We start from the raw sequence: 19,979 nt of genomic DNA, 5'->3' as shown, positions 1-19,979 counted from the left end.
TTGGAGCATAAAATTTACTCCAAGAAATGTGTTTATATATATAAAGGGAAAAATCAAGCATTGAAAAATAAATTGAGAAAGACATCAATCTTTAGAAAGCACTCCGAACTTGTAAGTCATGTCGTGCACATAAATTTTTCCAGGATACAACATGCAGGACGGAAAAGATTTGACATTAATAATGTTAGGATAATTTTGGGGTGATAAAGAAAAACCATCATGACGACGGTAGGGGATGCCTTCTTTACCATAAATTTCCATCGCTTCCCTCTTCGCGACTTTCTTCATCGTCTGTTCAAAATATGTAACAATTTCAATCATCTTCAAAAAGTATATTCAAAACTTCTATATTTTAGAGAAAAGCAACAGTATAACTTTTATTTTAAAAATCAAACTTTAAACAGCCATTTAAATAAAGAAATTGATTTCATCAAAGCAAGCTGTTCAAAATATGTAATAATTTCAATAATCTCCAAAAAGTGTATTTAAACCTTCTATTTTAGAGAAAAGCAACAGTATAAATTTTATTTAAAAATTGATTTCGTTTTTTATAAAAATTATATCTTGACGTAGTTTTATGCGAATAACTCTGTTTCTGTATAGTTTTAGTATATTGACAGTTATGAATAATTTATTGTTAATTTTTATTAATCTTTAATTTTAAATGATGCGCTGAAGAAGGTTGAAAAAGGTAACTGAAACGTTCGAACTTTTTTGTCTAATATTTTATGTTAAAAATTTTTTTTCCACAAATAAATATTAATAACAGAACTTAATTAGCTCTTATTGCCTTTTATATGTATATTAATTTTTAAAGAGCTGTTACAAATTATTTTATTTAAAAAATCAAACTTTAAATAGCCATTTAAATAAAGAAATTGATTTTATCAAAGCAAGCTGTTCAAAATATGTAATAATTTCAATAATCTCCAAAAAGTGTATTTAAACCTTCTATTTTCGAGAAAAGCAACAGTATAAATTTTATTTAAAAAATTAAACTTTAAACAGCCATTTAAATAAAGAAATCGATTTCATCAAAGCAAATTCAAAACTCGGTTCAGTCTTACTGTTTCTAAAGGATCAATTTGCGTATCCTGGTCTCCCCGTTCCTGATCCTTTAAATCAGAAGGGTAAACATATTCGGAATTCGGCAACTCATTACCCGTGTAGACCCTCAATCCAGGATGATTCGAGTAGACCTCCAAAAATCGTCCGGAAGTGGGATGCAAAATTCTGTATTAATGCATCGGCGAAATAAATTAATCGAAGAAAAATGTACAGAATAAAAACGTAGATATTTGAGAATTGCCAGACAGAATTTAAAAATTCTGTACATTTTTTTTAAAATGTACAGATCTACAGAAAGCTAAAAAAATTACCGTGCGTGAAAACGATAGCACCAGCAACTGGGACTATTAATGAGCAGATTGTGATTGTAACCGCCACCCGGTACGTCGAATAATCGACGTTGATTCAACTGAACTGGTAAACGCAATTCGAGGGAGGTACAATCGACCGGAGATATAATACCGATTGGCAAGTGATTCTCAACGTCCGTGAAAATCCAACTGTCGGCATTTATGATGAGGACATGTTTTTTCAATTCCTTCGAACCCGTGCCCTACAATCGAGCCACTTCAACATATTCTCGAAACAAAATTTAAATAAAACTACACACGGAGAGAATTTTCTCTTAGAATTTACCCTGAAAATCATGGACAATTTATTAAAATTTATTAATATTATAATATTTTATTATTTATATTTATTTAAATTTATTGTGTACATATTAATATTTTTTATTATAATAAATATTAATCAGAGAAATTCTTATAAAATTCTTCCCGTACCATATTGTCCATGATTACCATGATTTTCAGGGTAAATTCTAAGAGAAAATTCTCTCCATGCAATGATTGAGAAATCTAAATTTAAATATTCTAATTTTTCCTCCTTTTTAATTTTTCTAAATTGTATATAAAATTTCTATATTTTCGAAAAATTGCCAAGTATTTAAAGTTTAAATCGTAAAAAAGTATAATTCAAATATATTATTTTGTACACATTGAAAGACTTTCAAAGTCCTCTCTACCAGATAAAAACTCATCAATCTAGATAAAATCAAAGTTCTACATTCTTACATGTCCGGCGAGATTGAATAAACAGAAATTCGTGATATTGATGGGGGTGGATTTTGTGCTGGTGGCGCGAATATTAATGTGAAGCTGATTATCATCCGTCCAGGTGTACTTAATTTGCGTTAACACATCGCCAGGATAGTCGGCTCGACTCAAATGCGACATCACCTCGTCAAAGAATGCAATAAAAATATGCAATAATTGTTTTACAGTTTCTCGCTATAGTTCGATATAGAATAAGTTACATCCTACCACTTGATTGTTCACTATCTGCGAATGCCAATTAACATTGTCGAACGCGATCGCGTCATCATTGAGACGATCCTTTTTAATTTCGCTAATCGTCGGAGGATCAATTTGGTTGCCGCAGTGTGTTGAAATATGATCGGCAACGCGGCCGACGATGCTTCCCATATATCTGTTCTTTAAATATCCTAAATATATTAGTAACAATAATAGTGAAAAATCAATTTGCAATATAAATAGATGATGAAGAGTTTGTATTACGTACCATCCAGATCATCAAATCCTAAAACAACGTCAGCCAGTTTCCCATCTCGATTAGGAATTTTGATCGATTGAATACTAGCACCCCAAGATATCAAACGAACAATTCCCTCGTTTTTATTTGTCAAAGTGTATCTGCAAGACGTAATGTTCGTGTTAAATGAAATCATTGATCGAAGAAAAATCGAAAGCATTTTTCATTTATTAGATTTGCTTATTCTTGTAAAGATTTCCACTGAAATAGCCAACAATAGTCTTGCAACACCTCCTGACAATCTCGCGTGATTTTGATGATTCGGTTCCACGTGGTACAAATCCGAAACCATCCTCTTGGATCAAAGTATCCTTGAAGGACATGATTTGAAGTTGAAAAATTGAGACTTTAAGAATGATTCATCCTTTCCTCGCGTTCTCCATTATAATCATAAAAGGAGGTTTAATTGAAAAGATCACATTGAGATTTAGAAAAGGATTTCGAAAGAAACGTCTAGCCTACAATTTGATACACTGAAGTCAGCAACTTCGAATGCATGCTTCTGTTTCATTAATGCGAGGTATCATACTTATATCATCGTCTTGACATTTTTTCAACATCTGCATAGAAATTAATCGCAATGTTGATTTGATGCATAATCAAATATATTTATCCAAGTTTCTCTCTTTAATTACATTCTAATATTGAAAAATCGAATATAAGTATTAAAAAACACTTTCATTTCCGACGTAAATTTTTTTCACCCCCGTTTCAGTTTCCTCTATATAAGGACATAGAGAAGAATATTCTGAAAGCATATTTCAACCCCTAATTCAACGTATTGTAGGTGTCCGCGTCCTGCGTTTGACAATTCCCTCCTCGTGCTCTGTCGTCCGGATACCCTCGTCTTTTTTCCATTCGCAAAAAAAAAAAAAAATAAATAAAAAACGCGATGTCACCGCGATTTGATTATTCCGAAAGATACGAAGATACCTTTTATCGCAGTCCGCGCCGATCGGAGTCTCGGCTCTACCCCGCTTTGGTCGCGCTTCGGAACAGTCGATGGAAATAATTACATTAATGGCGTCGCCGCCGAGAGAGAGAGGGAGAAAGAGAGAGAGAGAGAGAGAGCAGCAACCCCGGGCGCGCTGCCTCTTCGCTTTCCTCCTCGCTCTCTCGCGTGTCGGAAAACATCCCTTCGAATGGGAGCGGAGGCACCTCGGCGGAAGCGTAACGCTCCCACCCTCCCAGCCACCCCCTCGCTATCGCCGCGAGTTATATACAGAATAGCGCGCTCCCGCACCGACTCGCGCGAGTGCGCGAGTGCGCGAGTGCGAGAGAGCCCGCGCGCGCTTTCTTCGCCGACAATGGCGTAATGCCATTCTCGACGGCGGTAACGCGACAATGGTGCCGCATCCCGCCTCTGCAAAGTAATTATCTTAATGTTCTCTCTGACGAGCCGGTGCGCGGAATGGAGACACTCGGTGGAAACGCCGACGACTACGCCTCGAGGAGGGGTTGCTAACTCCCGAAACGCGGATTCGTCTTGCGACAATCCGCACTCTATCTCTGGGAACGCGATCGATGTGTGTATCTGTGGATGTATGTGCGTGTGAAAACCGCGAATCCGCGCGATGACTCGCTCGTTCCGCAAAGTGACGCATTTAATTATTATCGTTCGGATCGGCGCGCGAATCTTTTTTCTCGAAATAAAAGTCATTGAAAGAAATCTTTTTTTTTTTTTTTTTATAATTGTTCGCATTTTAATCGCATATCTTATTCATTCCGTTGAAAATTATAAATGTATTTTTTTTGTTTATTTATTTAGAGTAAATTTATTCGTTTCGGAATTTTCTAAAAAAAATTCTACAATAGTCTCTGCTAATCAATCTTATATATACACTTATTCAAAATTTGACACAAAAGAAAATTTTAAATCAAATTAGGGTTGGGTAAGTTTATGATTTTTTTCAAACTAAGTTAAGTTAAAGTTAGTTGCTTATAAAATTAATTTAGTTAAGTTGAAAGTTGCACGAACAAAAAATTAGCACAGCAAGTTAAGTTGAGATTAAATTAACTGAAGTTAAATCAAAAGTTAATTTTTAAACACATTTATATTAAATTAGAATTTTGTTTGTTAATTCCTTTCAAGATTATAATAAAAGGTAAGAAAGAAATTTTGAAATTATACAGAAATATATTTTTTGGTAATTACAATTGATGACAAATACACAAAAAAATTAATAACACTTTAATTTAAAAATAATCCATTTATTTTAACTTTTTTCAACTTTTAACTAATTATAACTAGTTATTACCCAATCCTGCATAAAATAAATCGATACATCTGTATAAAAAAAAAAAAATCAAATCATAGAAGAATATGAAAATCGTGTGAGAAGGAAAGAATATAAATTGTTCTACTGCAAACTGTGCGCCTTGCGAAGAAAATCACTCGCGATCGATGATACGCGCGGAAAATCGTGCAGAATCGTCGAGAAGGTCTTGATAGAGGAGGAATTCATAATTCCATTGGTACGCCTGCAAGCGAGTGATCCTTTGTCACAGGTCCTAGATGGTATAGCAAAGGAGGGATTATAGATATCCGGCGAGAGGGAAGGAGAGAAAGAGAAAACCCGCGTTTTACCGTGACCACGCAACGCTCGTATTAACCCCCTTCTATTCACCGATTTTCTCTCATCCCCCTTCTTCTCGCTCGCTCTTCTCTTTCCAATCTCAATTAGTCATTACGTCTCACAGCATAGGCGATGCCCTTCTCGAAACTCCCTCTAGAGTCCGCGCTTGGTTTCCGCATTAATTGCGTCTCGACGACGCTCGCAACCCCCCTTTACACTCTCCCCTTCTTCTCCCACCTCCATCTTCTTCTCCTATATATAGGATGTTTTCGAAAGGATTAGTGTCGACGCCATGAGCCGCATAATTCGACTAAAACCCCTTCTCTACTCGGAGAAATCAGATCGGCGACTAATCCGCCCTTAACTCGGCGTGCATGCGCTTGAATCGGAAGCTTTCCAAGAAACGCCCGGGCGATATTTTCACCCCGATAATGGCCGCGCGTTACGTATCAACAACGTCATTGGCCTCCGCGTCGACGGAGACGATCCTGACCACGGTCTTATATACAGATCAAAACACTCATTAAAATGAAGTGTAGGAAAAATGTAACCAACTCAGAATCGCCTCTTGAAATCATTTTTAACCGTGTTTATTTTTAACATTTTTCCTATTGCGCACGAGATCTAACACAAAACTGTCAAAGAACTGTCAAAATAAAATCTGCGCTGGCTCACATTGCATAAATCGACCTGAGTTGGCAGCTATATATTAGTTACATTTTGTTACGTTTGACATGTAGTCGATATAAAAGTGTTCTGACATCCATAAATCCATGGTCCTGACCTGTATATAAGTCCGTGATCCTGGCTGACGTCGAATTTTTTCCTCGCGAAGAGTGTTTTTACACTTCTCGAGAAGTGTAAAATAGTATATTGTGTATCAAGTGCGGAAAGTTGACAATTGGTCACGAGTGAAATCGTGGGCATTTTAAGAAAGGGATTTTAGTCGTGGGCAATAGCTTTGAACGCGGCTTATTCACTCACCGCGTCGCCGCTAGATGGCGGCGTGGGAAATCGGCCGCTTTCCGCACAGAAAACACGCACACAAAGTGCCACTTTTCCTGCACGTGTAATACAAATTTTTTTTTTTAATAAAATTCTTATGATAAATTTCTTCGGATTTAAAATCCGTTTCGAAGATCCAAGTACGCGTCCCCCTTCGAAGATTCGACCCGCCCGCCGGAAGAAACACCCCGATATAGATATCGCGCACGTGTACCTTCCGCACGCGGCGACGTTTTCAGCGCGCGCAAGTCGCGCACGAGAACGGGTTCCGAGGGTTGCGCTTCGCCGACCCTTTCCGGGGCTCTCTTTCTTCCCCTCCGCCCCCTCCCTCCTCCGGGGATCCCTGCCACACCGCTGGATACAACCGACCACCCACCCACCCACCTACGAAACCGGGGAGGCAGTCGCTAATTACGCAACGCGTTCGAGCGTGTTCTTCGGGGTGGCGACGTGGCACCGCGATGGAGATCCGGATTTCTCTCCTCCCTCCCGACACCCTACCTCTCACATGATCTCGCACGGGCTTTTCTGAACCCTCCCTCTCTCTACCTTGCATCCCGTTAAGCTGCGTCCCCAACGAGCGTTAATTGTAATAATAATAACAGTAATACAAATATCTATCACCTACTATTTTATTTATTTTATTTATTTTTTCTATTCTAGAGAGGAGCAGAGAGCTTATTTTTCACAAGTATTATTTTGTATACAGGGTGTATCTGAATGTAAGGGCGAGAAATTTTAGGGGATGATTCTGTGTCGAAAATTAAGGGGGTTTTTTATATCCCTTTAGGAGGAATTTTTTTTTTCAAATTTCAGACAAATTAAAAAAATGAAACTTGGTAGATATTTTTCATTAATCAAAAGGATATTTATTAATATAAAAAATAATGAAACCTAATTCATCTCCTAAAATTTTTCGCACTTATTGAGATACATCCTATATATGTATATAAATAAAAAATCTAGAGATTGGCTGATTTTTTAAAATGTCCATAAACTGTTTAAGATTGCAATGGATGTTGAAAAAATCGAAGTTATTAAATTGACAATATATTGGGTCTGGGAAAAAGTTAGTGGCGTTTTTTTAGTAAAATTCAACTAATTTTCTTGTAGTGTAAAAATGAATTTATTTAAACCAAATATGTTCCATTATTATCAACAATGTTTCGCCATTTTTCGGGTAGAGCCATAATGCCATTGGTAAAAAAACTTCTGTGGTTTCTGGTTGAAAAACTGAATCAAGTGGTTTTCACAGGCTTCTTTTGAAAGCAGTTTAATTTCATTGAGAGAGTTCTGCAGAGATCGGAATAAGTGATAGTCAAAGGGTGCTATGTCTGGACTATACGGTGGATGCATCAAAACTACCCAACCAAGCTCTCGCAATTTTTGACGGGTCATCAAAGAAGTGTGTGGTCGGGCGTTGTCATGATGGAAGACAACATCTTTCCTATTAATCAATTCGAGCCGTTTTCTTTCAATTGCCTGGCGTAATCTCTCTAATTGTTCACAGTAGAGTTGAGAATCAATCGTCTGACCAACTGGAAGTAGCTCATGGTGGACGATTCCTTTCCAGTCCCACCACACACACAGCATCACCTTTTTCGGCGTCAATCCTGGCTTCAGAAATGGCTCGATTTCATTGCGTTTCAGCAACGCATCGCAGATGTTAATTCGGTCTATCATGTTTTTCGCGCTCAACTCATGAGGAACCCATACATCGAGCTTCTTTTTGTAGCCAGCTTTGTGTAAATGGTTTTGTGGTCAATGCCTAGTTCCATACCACTATTGACACTGCTGATATGCTTATCTTGCTGGACTTTTTCAAGAATTTCATCAGCTTTTTCAGTGATTGGACGACCAGAGCGTGACTCTTTCACATTAAAATCACCAGTTCTTTCATAATTTTTCTCCATTTTCAAACGCAAATAACTTTCCAACCACTGCACCAATTTCGATGTTCAAACACTCAAAGTAAAGCTCGAAGTGTCACCTTTCCAACGAGCCTTTAGTGGTGTTGCTGCGATCTTTCCTGAGTTATTTGCAATTAACCGTATCTCTCGGGAAAAACGCCACAAACTTTTTCCCACACCCAATATTAAAAAAACCAAGTCTCATCCTTCGCGGAACGCTTTCTCGCCCGAACGTGATCGCTCATAATTCACCTGCTGCGAGCTCGCAAGACGGAAACTTGCTGCTGGTTTCTTGAACGAGCCAACCAACCGATTTAATTTACGGGATCGATGCGTCGGGAACGTTGCGTAGATAATCTCGCGTATCGGAATTACACGGTTCGCGTGCGAAGACGTCGCAAGGATTATTAATTAGCACGCATATTGTCGTCGCTAATTGCTACATCTGAGCGAGACGATGGAGTTTAGCATAGATTTTTGTGCGCGATCGGAATTCCGAATTTTGCAAACGGAACTTTGAAGGAATTTATTTAAACAAATCTGCTCGCACGTCGGTTCATCAAGCGGAAACGAATTCCCTTATCAATAGATAATTGGATTCTCAAACACCGCGGGGGATTCTCTCGGTCCTTCTGTATCTCTACGTCTCTTTTGGATATAAATTCTAAGAGCGATCATTAACGCGAGGACGAACAATTTTCATGGACGGGCGTGGAAACGAGAGAACCCGTGAGTGTCTCGCGGAAGGAGAAGAGGAGACAATATATCGGACGGGCTATACTTAAATTACCTAGGAAGCATTCATACGTGGGATAAGCATTGTCATCCCGAGGGATTGTCTCGCGGACACCTCACGGGCACGCTTTATACCACGCAGGGGGTGGCGCACCAAGGGTAGAAGAAGAGGAGGAACCTTTATTAGGTAGATAAGCGAGATGCGAATGCGTTATACAGATGCCCATCCTCGTTTTACTCACTTCAATGCCTAATGGAATTGAGTTCTTGCAAGGGAAAGAACCCCCGCCTCTCTTCGATCTCCCCACCTTCGCCTCTTCGTCGAAGCCAGGGAAAGGAGAGACGTAGGGGAGGACGATGGGCGAGGACGTGAGATAATTGGTATTTTGTCTCGCCGAATCCTTTGTGCCTCGAGTTTTAATTGACTTCGAGATTTTTCAATACCAATTTGCACCCGACTGCATGCGGGCAAGAATGTGTGTATATATGCGCGCATTTGCGTGTATGTCTACATGTGTGTGTGTGTGTGTGTATGCGCGAGATGCCGACGGAATGGCGACCACGTCGCTGAATTTTTTCCACGACGGAAGAGATGCGCTTCTCGTTTTTCCTTCCGTCCAACCTTTGTCGACGGACGAGGGGTGGGTTTTGTTTTTCGGGGTGGCGCAACCCGGCGAGATAATAAATTATTAGCTGACGGATTTGCTTTTCCTGGACGTTCCTTTTTTCTTTTTTTTTTTTTTTTTTTTCATCTACCGAATCGCGCCGAAATCGATGCTGAAATATTTCGACCTTATAACAATATATATTGGACTTGAAAAAAAAATAATAATTCCACCCTTCAAAATCCCATCACTCATCTTTTTGTTTTATCGCCAATCCGATTGTCTCGTTCGCGTTAAGTTCGTGAGTTTCGATTCGATGGACAATTTTATTTCAACAGCGGAGAGCATCCAGGGTGCATATACTCAAATCTTAGAAATAAATTCCCTGAGGATTCCATGATTTTTCAGGTAAAATTTAAGTATTTTCAATAATATTCATAGAATACAATTTTGAAATGAGTTTATTTGTTATACATAATTTTTTCACATATATGAAATATTTTTTTAATGTAATAATGTAATATAATAGTATTATATTATAATAAAATATATTTTAATATATATTCAGTGTTTGCTGTTATCTAAATAAAATTATAGATGATCATCTAGATGAAACTTTATCCCCATATAGATCATTTTATCCCTATATAGATAATAGAAATATGTGTTATCTATATCTGCATCTTAGATGAAAGAAAGTATTATCTTTAGAATTCTAGAATAATTTTCAGATAATTTTGGTTTAAAATCATAGTACATAAAAATACTTAAATAGTACAACTTAAGCAGTACATGATACACATTTGTAAATAAAAATATATTTTTATATCCCTGCTATAATTTACATTTTTTTTTAATTATTATCTAGCTAAATCGCCATATAATTTTATCTAGATATATTTAAAACAAAATCATCTTTATCTTATCTAAAATAAATTTACACATTTTTATCTCATCTTTATCTAGATAATTTTTCAATCATCTAAGCACACAACACTGTATAGATTTTATATAAAACTAATATATTTTTAAAGAAGTAAATACCATTGTATTTAATATCTAATAAATTTTATATTCTTTGAAACTATATATTTTAAAATCAAAGGGGCAATTTTTTAAAAAATTCCTCGAGTTCAAATCAAATTCCACAATAATTCCAGGATTTTTCAAGATGGAACAAAATTCCCTGAGAATTCCAGCTTTCTCCAGAGAGCGTACATCCTGAATTACGGAGAGATAACGCGATTTATCGAATAATAATAATAATAAGGGAGAAAAATAAGCACACAACACTGTATATATTTTATATAAAACTAATGAATTTCATATCCTTTGAAACTATATTTTAGAATCAAAGGAGCAATTTTTTTAAAAATCAAATTCCAGGATTTTTCAAGATAGAACAAAATTCCCTGAGAGTTCCAGGTTTCTCCAGAGAGCGTACACTCTGAATTACGGAGAGATAACGCGATTTATCGAATAATAATAATAATAAGGGAGAAAAATAAGCACACAACACTATACATATTTTATATAAAACTAATGAATTTCATATCCTTTGAAACTATATTTTAGAATCAAAGGAGCAATTTTTTTAAAAATCAAATTCCAGGATTTTTCAAGATAGAACAAAATTCCCTGAGAGTTCCAAATTTCTCCAGAGAGCGTACATCCTGAATTACGAAGAGATAACGCGATTTATCGAATAATAATAATAATAAGGGAGAAAAATAAGTACACAACACTGTATATATTTTATATAAAACTAATGAATTTCATACCCTTTGAAGCTATATTTTAGATTCAAAGGAGCAATTTTTTTAAAAATCAAATTCCAGGATTTTTCAAGATAGAACAAAATTCCCTGAGAGTTCCAGGTTTCTCCAGAGAGCGTACACTCTGAATTACGGAGAGATAACGCGATTTATCGAATAATAATAATAATAAGGGAGAAAAATAAGTACACAACACTATACATATTTTATATAAAACTAATGAATTTCATATCCTTTGAAACTATATTTTAGAATCAAAGAAGCAATTTTTTTAAAAATCAAATTTCAGGATTTTTCAAGATAGAACAAAATTCCCTGAGAGTTCCAGGTTTCTCCAGAGAGCGTACACTCTGAATTACGGAGAGATAACGCGATTTATCGAATAATAATAATAATAAGGGAGAAAAATAAGTACACAACACTATACATATTTTATATAAAACTAATGAATTTCATATCCTTTGAAACTATATTTTAGAATCAAAGGAGCAATTTTTTTAAAAATCAAATTCCAGGATTTTTCAAGATAGAACAAAATTCCCTGAGAGTTCCAGGTTTCTCCAGAGAGCGTACATCCTGAATTACGGAGAGATTTATCGAATAATAATAATAATAATAATAAGAATAAGGGAGAAAAATAAGGGGAGAATTTGGAATAGCGATCGGTAATGCGGGAGACGCAAAACAACACAATAATATTGTAAAGTTCGCCGTGAAAGCGAACGTCGTCTATTCGTCGGAGGCTGAAAGTCCTCCGGGAATCGAAAAGGCGAGAGAGGATGGACCAGGACGAGGTTCGAGATTGGGAAAGGAGGAGGGAGAAGAGTCGCACGTACTCTCTCCTTTCGCCGCTTTACATTCTCTAATCCAAGTGCCCTATCGTTGAGAGGATTTTTTGCATTGTACCCGCAGATTTCCCATAGGAGGGTAACCGGCAGATTTCGTCCAGCATTGTTTCACGAAAGCGCTCTCTCTTTCTTACGTCTCTATATATGTATATGTATGTGTAAAATAAATATAGGGTCGAAACACAGGCTGGAGTAGACTTTCGATCGATTACTCGTCGATGACGACGAAAAGACGGCACAAGAAAACAATAGCGAGCGTGTCTACTCAATCATGACGTGTATCACTTAATAAAGAGCATTCGTGAGTTTGGTTTTTATTCGATGATTTCCGGACAAAAAGGAGTCAAGATGCATTGAATGAAATAGTTGAAGTAGTCAGAATAGAGAAATTAATCATTTGTTGCGATTTATATGATTAATTCTACTGTACGTAAAAATCGAATAATTATTAATGGTAAATTTAAAGAAAGAAAATCAATTGAAAGATATAACATGGTAGATTCATAATCATTACAATAGATTAGTTTAAATATATATAAATAAAATGATATGTATAATATTCTTTTACATTGCAGATGCATTTATATTTTAATTGCAATTTTCTTTTTTTCGAATTATAAAATAAAAACCATTATTATAAAAAAAATTAAAAAACCATAAAGTTGTCAATCATTAATAACAAGCAATTTCTAAAAAAACTTTTAAATCATACAGCTGCTTTATGAATCCGAAAAGAAAGAATTTCTAAAGAAGACAGATAAGAAAAATTAGACCCGTTATTATTTCGTTTAACATACTCATAAATATTTAAACTTTCTCTACAAAAAAAAATAAATATTTAACAACTCTATTACACAAAAAAAGAGAACAACTATATTATTAACAAACTTGCCAGTAGTACAAATAATTTTAGTCAGACATATGAATAGGAGCAGTAAGACGGTCTCGATGCGAAATAGCTATCCCGTAAAAAGGGAAGGAGAAAAAATCCACTCTTCCTTCTCGATATAAGAATAAGTGCTCGAGAGTAATCGCACGCGACAATTATCGCTTAGCGGTGGAATTCTCCGTTCCCCAGACAATATATATAATAACGAGCCCGGTCTATACACACGTTATTTGTACTTCATCATATCGAGGTAATCGATAATAATAATTGCAGTCCGCCGTGTACAGTAAGGCCGCGCGAAGCGAAGCCGAGAGCTTCAAAGTGCGTCGGAGCGGCGGCGACGACCAATCGAGCACGAGGGGTTGAACCTGCTCGCGTGGGGGTTGTTTGAATCGTTCGGACGACCTTCGAACCGAGAGGCAGTGACGCTACACGCCCAACGATGGTTCGCAACAAGGACATCGCAACTGAAAGGAATAGAGAGAGAGAGAGAGAGAGAGAGAGAAAGTGACAGAGAGAAGAGACACCGAAATAAGGACAGAACACGTTAGCTGACGGAGGAAATAGAGGCAAGTCAGTAGATATCAGAGTGCTGTGCCAGTCGGGTCGAATCAGTGACGGATTTTGCCATTCGGAAGCCCCTTGTCACAATTAGAATTGAAGGTCGTCTCGAAACATTTTTCCACAAACTAATGAATTTTTTATTAATATAAAAATCGTTAATATAAATGTATAAAAATATATATAAATCTGTTACATTGAATCGACATTCAATTGAAAATATTGTGATCAGTAGATAATACAGTTAAAGGTATCGGATTAACTATTGACATCGTCATTTTCAGCATAGGGGAACAACAAAATTTAATAACGAGGAAGCCAAAAAAAATTGAACGACGAAAAAGGCGAACAGTCATTAAGGTGAGTCAGTTTCCAAATTAATTAACTAATAGAATCTATTATTGGCAACCTAACAATTTTGATATATTTTTGGATTCGAATTCCGAGTTATTTAATTCAGTCAATTGATTTGAGTAAAAATATAATTTTAGCAAGATAAAGGTATAATTCTGTTGACATATTATTTTTATTATTGGATGGTTTTTAATTAGTTGCTCGGATTAATCCAAAGCTACGCAGAATTCCAATAGTTATCAGACTATTGAGCTAGTTATGAATTCTTAAATTGTAATCTATTAAGTTTTTATATGCCTAATAATAAAGATAAGCTATCCTGACTTGAATATTATTGATTAAAACGTTGTTTTTATTAATTTATTGTTTTATTAAATTTGTAGGTGAGTAAAATCAGCTCAGAAATCATGGATAATGACCTATACAGTCCAAGTATTTCGTAAACGAGCTGTGAATTCGTACATAATGTGATCTCGTGAGAGACGAAAGAACTCGTCAAGGAGAATCCAAAATTGAACAATGTGAATCTCGCGAAAAACAAAGAGGCAATTTCTAGAATATAGGTACCAGTCCCCGTGAAAAGGATTCAAACGTGGAAAACGGCCCCGGAATTATCGGTACAATCACCTACAAATCATCAGAGCGACTACGTGAAAGCAGTTGTTCTTGTGGTGCCCCATTATCATGTGGCATCCAGCGATGGCTAATCCACTTCCACTTCCGCTAATGGTTCCGTAGTCCACATGTTATGCCACAATCTACTCACTATCCGTATTCTTAGCAATAAGATATTATATCATTGTATAAATATAGGATAAGATATAAATATTGAACATAAGCAAAACAACATTTTTACAAATAAAAATCAGTTTTTATTTTTATACCTATAAAATAATGTAAATTTCATTACAACCTTCCTTCCCTTATTATCATTATTAATTATATATACATTTTTTAAATTATATTATGTATAATTTATATAACTCGTTTGATATAAAATTGTATTTCTAATTTGGTTTAATCTTAGTAAAATAAATAAATAAATTATAATTACTTTGTAATCTTCAATAGTTTTCATATAGTGTCTTTTTAAAAACAACGAATTTTTCAATTTCTTTCCAGCAAAAAATTTGTGTAAACATTTTAATAAAATTATTAACAGAAATTGTATTTTTATAATGTTTTATTAAATAATATTTCAGAAAAAAAGGAAAAATTATTAAGTTAATTATTCAATAATTTCTACTTTCTAAATTTTAATATTATATTGTATCATATTTTTTAAAGTTTTTTCTTTATTAGAAGACAAAAGTTTCAATTGTAAGTCAAACTCTCTCATTAGATAGCAAACGCTAAAATTATTCTATTAAAATAAAGATTAATTATCAAATATTAATATTTCATTATTATATCCATCATTGATTATATCTAGTGTAAAAATTAACTTTCGAGGATGTACATCTTTCTGTTGACGATAATATCATTAGCAGAATAAATTTCTTTTAAATTCGATTAAAAAAAATTTTATACGTAAAGAATAAAAAATAATCATAAATTATACTGAGAATTAATAATCATTAAATAATTTTTCTATAAATATATTTTGACTGAAACAAAAGAAAATGTCCAAAAATCAATAAGACAAGAAATAAGATAAACTGAAACTTAACCGATTTTTTATCTATTGCTATTTCAATGCAGGATACTTTTTAACACAATGTATTTGATGGAAGACAGTTTTTTCAATTTGTCTTTTAAAACAAAATAACATATAACCAGAAAACAAACCGACGCCACTTATAAATACAATAGTGTCTATTAGCTTTTATGTTGAGTCATTTTCAAAAACGTTACTCACAAGGGACATGTCACAACTGTCCGGAACCGATTTGATTCTCCTTGAAATATGTTGTTAAATACACAAATCTAAAAGACACGTATTTTTTTATACGTGCGCAATTTGAGTTTTAAGGGGTGAAACACCCCTTTAAAGAATAACGGTATTTTTCTTTAGGATCAAATATCTGCTAAACTATAAGAGATATAAAGAAAAAACGTACAACAAATTTTAATGGCTTGAAGAGTACTTTAAAGTTATATGAACAAAAATTTTTTTTTTTTTTTTTTTTTTTTAAAAACCCTCACCACCTAATTTTTTTTTTCAAAATTAAAAATTTTGTTTTACCTAATTTAAAGCTTATTTTTTTCCAAATTCAACCATGTGTAATAAAGTTATGTTACGAAATATCATTTTCGAAAATTAATTATAAACGCTCCCGTATATACGCTCATCCGTGCTATGTGCGTAAGTAATTACCGTCGAACAATAAAATATATAAAAAATGTTTTTGTATAATTCTTATTTATGTTTTCTATGTATTTATAACTGTGTATTGTGTATATTTAGATTTTTTTAAAAATGTATTTGCATTTTATATTATTCACTCATTATACACATTACAATAATGATATTCGACAAAAAAATGTTTCAAACATAATGACTTCTTGCACCAAGAACATCTTACTACAGCTATATTATTGCAACCTTCGATATCACATTTTGTTAAAGTTTCGTCTAAACTAAAGTGTACTGGATTTTCGAATTCGTCTGGTCTTTCATTCGTATAACCACTTTTAAACCACGAATATTTAAATAAGTTTTGATATCGTGGGGATGACAATTGATTATGTATCAAAGATTGCAATTTTATTATATTATTTCGTTCATGTAAGTTTATATTACTTTCCAACAGTAAAACCGCATCTGAAAATCTTTTAGCAAAATTTTTCCAAATTCTGAATCCATAAACATCTAATGGTTGTATTTTCCCTGTAGTTCCTTTCGGTATTATCATAGTAGTAATATGTGTTCCAGGAGGTGTTAAGTCCGAAATCATATTGGGGCAATGTCCAGTCCATGAATCGATAAGAAGAACGCTATTAGGACCAATGTTTGCGAAATAAGCTTCTTCTAACCACATTTTAAAATGATCTGTACAAAATATAAATGTTAATTTAATAGTTTTTTTATGACTCTTATTAAATTGTTAAATAAAATAAGGTTGTTAAAAAAAGTAATTATAAAAGGAAAATACCTGATGTCATTTTACCAGATTTCGATGCTTTTACAATAACATTTTCTGCTTTAAATAAATTTTCTTGTACTCTTGGTCCAAATTTACCATTAGCTTCTTTTAATACAATAAATAAAGGGGACAACAAATTGCCATTACAGGATATTATTGGTTGTATCGTATATGAATGGGTTGTTGATGATATGGATTGCACGACACGTTCTACTTTCTTTTCTCCCTGGTTAGACAATGATCTTCCAGAGTGAAGTTCCAATTGGAAACCACTTTGATCTGAATTGTAAATATTTTCAGATTCAAACTGTTCAATAAGAGGTTTTACTGTTTCCAGAAAATCATCAGCTGATTTTTGCAAATCAGCAGAATCTTCTAATGTTCTTCTAGTGACAAACTTCGTAACTTTTCTTGAAACAATTCGGTGAGACTTCTTAAATCTTGCTATCCAACTGTGAGATGCTTTAAATATAGGATTTAAATTTCCTATTTCTTCTTGAGCTTGTAAAGCCCATCTTTTTAAATCAATATCATGAACCATGAATCCTGATTCGACAGCTGCAGTAAATTTATCATGTGTAAATTTGGAGATGTAAGATAATTTTTCTGTACGACTTCCACCTGATTGTATTTGTTCTTCCCATCGCCTTAACTGACGTTCAGATGAAACTCTTCTAAATTTATTTTGTACTACTCTTAGAGGACGATTCCTTTTTCTGTCATTACTGTTTTCATCAGTGTCCCGAAATCGCCAATACTCAACAGCTCGTCTTTTATAAGAACTATCAAAATTTGTATCATCATTTGAACAATGAGGATGAGAATTTAAACTATCTTCATGCCATGCTTCTTCGTCATCTTCAATTATTTCAAAACTATGTAATTTATAAGGTTCTTCATAATCGAGATATATTTCTTCCGTTACTTCCACCCCATTATAATGAAAAACGCTATCCAGTAATATTTTTTTAATGTTTTCCTTTAATTCCACTTCTGCTTCAGTTACTGGCGTTTCTGTTAAATATATTGAATTTATTGACACCAATAAAAGTCTAACAACGTTAAGCGGATTGATAATCATATTCAAAGATGTTATATTTTGCTTTCTATTGCAATAAAAGAACAGTTTACACAGATATTATTACAACGAAAAGACTACACCGACTGTGAGAATTATGCTGCTACATGAACAATTTATATTAACTTATCAGAAATACGTCATCACATAATCTTATTTTATTATTTATTTTAACGTATTAAAGATTTTATTGTAAAAATTATAACTTATCTGGAACACGTACACATAATCTTATCTTATGATTCATTTAACGTAAGATATAAAATTTGTTTATGCCAAATATTGCGACATTGGTATTCGCAAGATTCAATTAAAAAATAATTTTATTATAAAATATAATTGTTTTTAATTTTTATAGAAGAAATTAAATATTAAAGAAATAATAAGAAAGCAGGGGGTATATTTAAAAAATTCTTATTAATTATATTTAAAAATTTTTTTTTAAATCTAAATATACACAATACGCAGTTATAAATACATAGAAAACATAAATAAGAATTATACAAAAACATTTTTTATATATTTTATTGTTCGACGGTAATTACTTACGCACATAGCACGGATGAGCGTATATACGGGAGCGTTTATAATTAATTTTCGAAAATGATATTTCGTAACATAACTTTATTACACATGGTTGAATTTGGAAAAAAATAAGCTTTAAATTAGGTAAAACAAAATTTTTAATTTTGAAAAAAAAAATTAGGTGGTGAGGGTTTTTAAAAAAAAAAAAAAAAAAAAAAAATTTTTGTTCATATAACTTTAAAGTACTCTTCAAGCCATTAAAATTTGTTGTACGTTTTTTCTTTATATCTCTTATAGTTTATCAGATATTTGATCCTAAAGAAAAATACCGTTATTCTTTAAAGGGGTGTTTCACCCCTTAAAACTCAAATTGCGCACGTATAAAAAAATACGTGTCTTTTAGATTTGTGTATTTAACAACATATTTCAAGGAGAATCAAATCGGTTCCGGACAGTTGTGACATGTCCCTTGTCAGTTCGGTTAGAAGTTAGGTTTAGGCTTTGTTATAAAAGGAGATTCACTTTTAGAAAGTTTTTGGAGCAATAAGTGCAACATATGTCACAACAAACAGAACAAACGCTTTGTTCGACTTAACTCCTCATGACATGTGTCAACTACAACATAAACATATGGAGCATACAGACTCAAATACAGATTTCGACACGGAATCGATCAGAAGAAAGGAAGTTTTGTGAGGGATATATAGCCTTCTCTCTACATCCCCGTTTAAAATTATGTATTATTAGAAATCGCGTTCTCTTTCTAATTATAAAATAATTTATGTATCTATAATTACAATTACTTTCTGTTTACGTTGAAACAAAAAATCTCTTATTAAATAAACAAAAAGGGTAGCACAACAATTACAATTATATATAAAGATTTCCGGATATATATTTTTTCTGCGCAAACTACTGCATGTGAAACTGTAATTATCACTGTCAGACCGATGATTTATTTATCGAGATTTAGATTTAGATTTAACGTGCCGTTTCACCTTTCAAGTATTCGCGCGTGCATTGTCTTTGATCACGTTACGTTTCTCCGACTTGAGAGCGTTTCAAATGAAGCTCGACTAGGTTTCTCTCCACGTGCGCGTAATACTTGAACCGTCGGTGATTAGTTAATTAAATTAGTTTCAGCAATTGAGGTGAGAGAGAGACGACGTTAACGGACACAAGAGCTCCCCTCGACGACGAAGCTGCGACTAAAGGGAAAACCGGAAGCCTTTGTGCCGCTTTGAAGCCAGCTCGAAAAAAGGAGTTTGGATTCGAGCGATCGCGGTGCGTTTCCGCCTTTGCGGAAGGAACGAGTGCGTCGATCGTGCGGAAAAGAGCGGGTTAATCAAGGCA

General features: G+C 34.1%; 2 protein-coding genes across 2 annotated transcripts; both read right to left on the bottom strand.

Annotated features, from left to right (window-relative positions):
* Positions 1 to 84: 84 nt before the first annotated feature.
* Positions 85 to 3,002, bottom strand: LOC114935839 (galactose mutarotase). Its single transcript, XM_085480585.1, has 7 exons — positions 2,911 to 3,002; positions 2,650 to 2,780; positions 2,391 to 2,572; positions 2,142 to 2,306; positions 1,380 to 1,621; positions 1,068 to 1,233; positions 85 to 291 (listed from the first exon to the last, which is right to left on the bottom strand). The coding sequence occupies exons 1-7, from the start codon at positions 3,000 to 3,002 to the stop codon at positions 85 to 87; spliced, it is 1,185 nt and encodes a 394-aa protein (XP_085336711.1).
* Positions 3,003 to 16,109: 13,107 nt separating this feature from the next.
* LOC146724079 (uncharacterized) lies at positions 16,110 to 18,370 on the bottom strand. The gene is made up of 2 exons (XM_085480455.1): positions 17,033 to 18,370; positions 16,110 to 16,929 (listed from the first exon to the last, which is right to left on the bottom strand). Exons 1-2 carry the CDS (start codon positions 18,102 to 18,104, stop codon positions 16,379 to 16,381), a joined length of 1,623 nt encoding a protein of 540 aa, XP_085336581.1. The 5' UTR covers positions 18,105 to 18,370; the 3' UTR covers positions 16,110 to 16,378.
* Between the last annotated feature and the right edge of the window lie 1,609 nt (positions 18,371 to 19,979).

This window comes from Nylanderia fulva, unplaced genomic scaffold (assembly GCF_048542155.1).
Source record: "Nylanderia fulva isolate GAGA-0341 unplaced genomic scaffold, ASM4854215v1 Scaffold15, whole genome shotgun sequence".
NCBI classification, from domain to species: domain Eukaryota; kingdom Metazoa; phylum Arthropoda; class Insecta; order Hymenoptera; family Formicidae; genus Nylanderia; species Nylanderia fulva.
Note: the sequence above shows the minus strand (reverse complement) of the source record. Positions and strands in the feature narration are given on the sequence as shown.

Coding starts and splice junctions, on each gene's coding strand:
- LOC114935839 (XM_085480585.1), bottom strand. CDS start 3,002: ATGTCCTTCAAGGATACTTTGATCCAAGAGGATGGTTTCGGATTTGTA. Junction 2,573..2,649: donor AGGATTTGATGATCTGGATG/GTACGTAATACA, acceptor TAATATATTTAG/GATATTTAAAGAACAGATAT. Junction 2,307..2,390: donor AGATAGTGAACAATCAAGTG/GTAGGATGTAAC, acceptor TTCTTTGACGAG/GTGATGTCGCATTTGAGTCG.
- LOC146724079 (XM_085480455.1), bottom strand. CDS start 18,104: ATGATTATCAATCCGCTTAACGTTGTTAGACTTTTATTGGTGTCAATA. Junction 16,930..17,032: donor ATCTGGTAAAATGACATCAG/GTATTTTCCTTT, acceptor TATTTTGTACAG/ATCATTTTAAAATGTGGTTA.